Here is a 4,149-nt window from a genome sequence, read left to right on the forward strand (position 1 = left end):
TCTAGATAAATGATCCTAAAAATGAGAAAAACTTTAGTATCCTCCAGCAATATAACTATCTTTCAAGTTTTCATCGTCAATGAATCCCTTTTTGATGGATCTTAATGTTTTACGTCGTTTTTTCCCCTTCTCCGAGGACTTTCGTTTCATGCGGTTAATTCGGATTTTGTTCCCGTGTGACGTAGAAGCTTCAGATACAACACCACTTAAACCAAAACATTTCAAAACATCTAGAACACCTTTAGCACCATCATTGTAAGCTATTATAGCTGAATAGACACCCATTTCTAATGATGGTTTGCCAACAAATACTCTTTTTGGAATACGCGACCAAATTACCCCATTCAGAGCTTCGTTCGCATTTTGAGTTTGACCGTGTAAGCATTTTAAAAGCAAATCATCCGATTGAAGATCTATAATGATTGGCATTATCAAATCCTTTATCCATACAGGTATTGATGAATTAGGAATGTAATCCTTTTTATTTAATGCCCAGTACTTACACCAGCTGTCACTGCCACGTGGACAAAACATGACGAGTACTAATATTCGGAAGATTGGTATAATAAAACAATATTGCATACACCGCTTTCTTCATACCATAAAGATTATCTGTGTTAGATCGAATGGCATTTCCATAATAATTCTGCATAGAATTAATTGTTTTTTCTGTCAATTTGCCTTTCCCTGCTAAAGGTGTGTCGGTTCCTTTGTGCGCCTTTACCAAGTTTCGCAATCGTGTGCCAAGCCTTTTTTGAACATGTCCAACACATTCAAGTTTTATAGGCTCTACATTCTGATCCTTGTATACATTCGCCTTTGTCACATCCACAAAAGAGGACGTATCCCCGTCTCCAAGGTACTCCTTGACATTATGTTTCTCAATTGACCTTTTAAACATAGTGACTGCCCCTACTGACTCCATACTACCAGACGACGGTGAATGATTTATTTCACATTCATGGTCTAATAACCAGCAGTTATACTCAGGAGTGCCTTTTTTTGAACTCCACATCTTGCATCCATTGCAATGCTTCGTCAGGATTTCAACATCTACACATTTGTCACCTGAAACAGCTGTTACAACTCCATTTTTGGACACATGTCCTCTTTTTTGCCAAGAGCCATCAATGGAAACCCGTAATTGTTTAATACCAGTCGTATCGCCAAGAGAATTTGCCTCTGAAGCAGCTCTTGACATGCTTTTTTCTGCTACATTTTTATATGCTATTAACACAGACTGTTTGATTTTGTTATAACCATTTGGTGTCAAGCAATTCATATTCAAACATGATGACAAAGTTTTCATTGCTTCATGAACAGTACCGATTTCCCGCAAACCAATAACAAAGCGGACATTGATATCAAAAGGATTAATTGATATTTTTGAAGCTTTCTTCTTCTTTGTCCCATCAGTAATTTTTGGTTTTTTCACATCCATTTTGTTTTCAACTACTTGAGATGAGTGGAACCTTTTAGAATAATCGCAGAGCGTACATTTTAATTCTAACAGATGACAAAAACCCATGCGTTGTTTAGCGATGTCAACAATAGTCATTTCCCCTTCAAGGCAATCAGGACATGATGTTGCAGCTACTAACTCCTTTAAAATCTCAAAGTTCAAAGCGATAAAGTAATTGTTTGAGCTGCCACCTTGAGAGGATGAATCCAGATTAAGTTTACGAGAACTTGCACAAGAAACATTTTCAAAGTCGTTGACAGGATAACTCAGTTGTTGTTGTTTACGATGTTTGGATGGCACAACACCATTCCATTTTCTTTTTCTCTTTCTAGATGGGTTTTTTTTCTTAATGCTAGACATTACTGAACTACTAAAACAAAAGCATAAACATAGAGATGAACATAGACTGACATTACATAAGTCTGCAACACCAACCATCACAAAATAAACATGTTGAGGTTTTGAAAAATAGCTTTAAGATATTTTCCGAGTTTCTGAGCAAAGAAGATACGGGGATGGTAAAGGGCGCGGAAATCCCGTGAATTTTAGGCCACTATTTTATGAGAAAAGCCCCTAGCAACCAAATTAAAAATTTAGTCCTACCGTTGCTAAGGAAAATAATTCCTAGTCCCTGTTACTTGAATAGCTATAACTCATTATAGGAAGGAGATTTTGATTTCAAATTTTCTCCAGATGTTTTTGAATGTTTTTAGCATACCATGGTGTCAAAAACACAAAATTGAAGATTTTTGAAGATTTTTCGAAAATTTGCCAATTTTTGGTGTTGTACCACCTTAAGCGCCGTATCTCACGGTAACAAGTTGCTTATCAACTGAAAAAGAAAACCGAAGGAAGAAGGTTGTCTCTTTTTCAAATTAACCATGGAAAATGTTATTTTAAACAAGGCATGGCGATGTTTACTCATCATGAGGTTAGCTTAAAGCTTATTTGTTCTTCTATATTTTGCATTTTTGTGTTCTGGAACTGAGGTTGCGTCCATTTATAAAAAAGACTATCGCATTCGAATATGAATAATTCGAATCTAAAATGTAAAAAAAAAATGTAGTTGTCGAGCGAGTATGAAAAGTTAATGTTGTTGTCGGAAATATTTTTTTAAAAGAAGAAAAACGTACGATGATATAACGTCACAAAGAGATAACTGATTGCAAATGTATCAGACAATTGTATACATTTTGAATTTGTTCTCTTTGGGATGAAGCGAAGTTAAAGATTGGACTTTTATTCATAGAACGCTAGCTAGCGAACTACTGAAAAAGCTAAAGTAAAGCAGGTGCGTTGTTTAGAGTAACTGGTACGTAAATGAATTAATATAGGTATATAACAACTTTTTAGCCGTTAGGCTTACAGAGCTAAACTTTTCCTTAAATATTAAGTTTCTTGTTGTGTCTTGAGCCTGAACATATTTTTCATTCAACACTTTTTTTAAAAAATGTAAGAATATCCTAAGAATATGTCCAACCTCGATTGCTTGTTCTAAATATACAAAATTTGCCAATAGCTATAGCAACTTATAGCAAGCTTTATTTTATTACGGCATTATATATTTTGAGGAATAACCATGCTAAGAATATATTAAGAATAATGAGGATAGCATTTGTCAGGAAAGCTTAGGACATTGAGGCTGAAACGAAAAAACAAATCTTATCAAATACAGCGTGTATATCCTAGAGAAAGAATTTATAAAAACTGTATTTATGTGTTGTTAACTATTTATTTCTTATAATTTTGGGACGGAGGGTTGCTGTATGCAAGACTGAATAGCTGATTTGTTATGATGCATTACAAACTGTACATTGGGGAAATTTTGTAATAACCTTTTTGTTTGACTTACGAAATATGTTGAATTTTTGTAATGTCTGGTATACTATTTTCCCTGGTGTACTTCTGGAATTGCGAAGCAAGTGTGTCGTTTCAGCAAATTTAGCTTTTTATATAACGGTTTAGGCACCTTAGATTTTGTTGGACATTTTGCATTTTTTCATTTTTATATTTTTATTTTTTGTTGTTGTACCTGCTTTTATTTTTAAGCGTTTTGTTTTAGCGGTTATAAGTATTAAATAATGCAAATTGTGAGTTTTAAAAATTCAAATTACTTTGTTGTATGTTTTTGCTTGGTATCCCTTACATGGATTTAATGAGAGATTCCAGTGGATTTTTTCACGGGAATTTGGCTAGTATGTATTTATTACCTATTTTGTTAGATATAATTAGGAGCAAGTTGAGAGATCGTTTTTACCAAGCAAAAAAGAAGTTTTTGTGTATACACATAGCTACGACTGTTAAATTATCGTTTTTATCAGCAGTGTAGATCGCAAATGGCTCAAGTAAAGACGTTTTACATATACGGTTCGACAAGTCTTTACTGTTTAATATACGTTGTATATCGTTACAACTGTTACAACTGTTACAAGTGTGGAAGACACTTTTTGTTACTAACTATTATGCCTCAATATTTGTCGCCGCGCCGCGACCCTTCTAGGTTCTGCAATAGAGGGCTAAAATTTTCAGGGTTGCTTTAGGAATTTCTAAAATTCTGTTCTCTGGGTAAAAATACAGTCAACTTTCCTAACACATACACTGCAAATGCACGTTTTTCTTGTGTAAGAACGTATTTGTTTTAACCCTATTCGGTCCGGGGTTTTTCGAGCCCCCCCCCCCCCCCCCTT

The 4,149-nt window shown here is 34.6% G+C and overlaps 1 protein-coding gene across 1 annotated transcript; it reads right to left on the bottom strand.

Moving 5' to 3' along the window:
* Nucleotides 1-494: 494 nt before the first annotated feature.
* Nucleotides 495-2,216, bottom strand: LOC130622537 (uncharacterized). The gene has a single exon (XM_057437999.1). The coding sequence runs from the start codon at nucleotides 1,898-1,900 to the stop codon at nucleotides 512-514; it is 1,389 nt and encodes a 462-aa protein (XP_057293982.1). The 5' UTR covers nucleotides 1,901-2,216; the 3' UTR covers nucleotides 495-511.
* Between the last annotated feature and the right edge of the window lie 1,933 nt (nucleotides 2,217-4,149).

Source organism: Hydractinia symbiolongicarpus, chromosome 12 (genome assembly GCF_029227915.1).
Source record: "Hydractinia symbiolongicarpus strain clone_291-10 chromosome 12, HSymV2.1, whole genome shotgun sequence".
Lineage (NCBI taxonomy): Eukaryota > Metazoa > Cnidaria > Hydrozoa > Anthoathecata > Hydractiniidae > Hydractinia > Hydractinia symbiolongicarpus.

Bases quoted from the DNA above. Each gene is read 5' to 3' on its own strand.
- LOC130622537 (XM_057437999.1), bottom strand. From the start codon at position 1,900: ATGGTTGGTGTTGCAGACTTATGTAATGTCAGTCTATGTTCATCTCTA.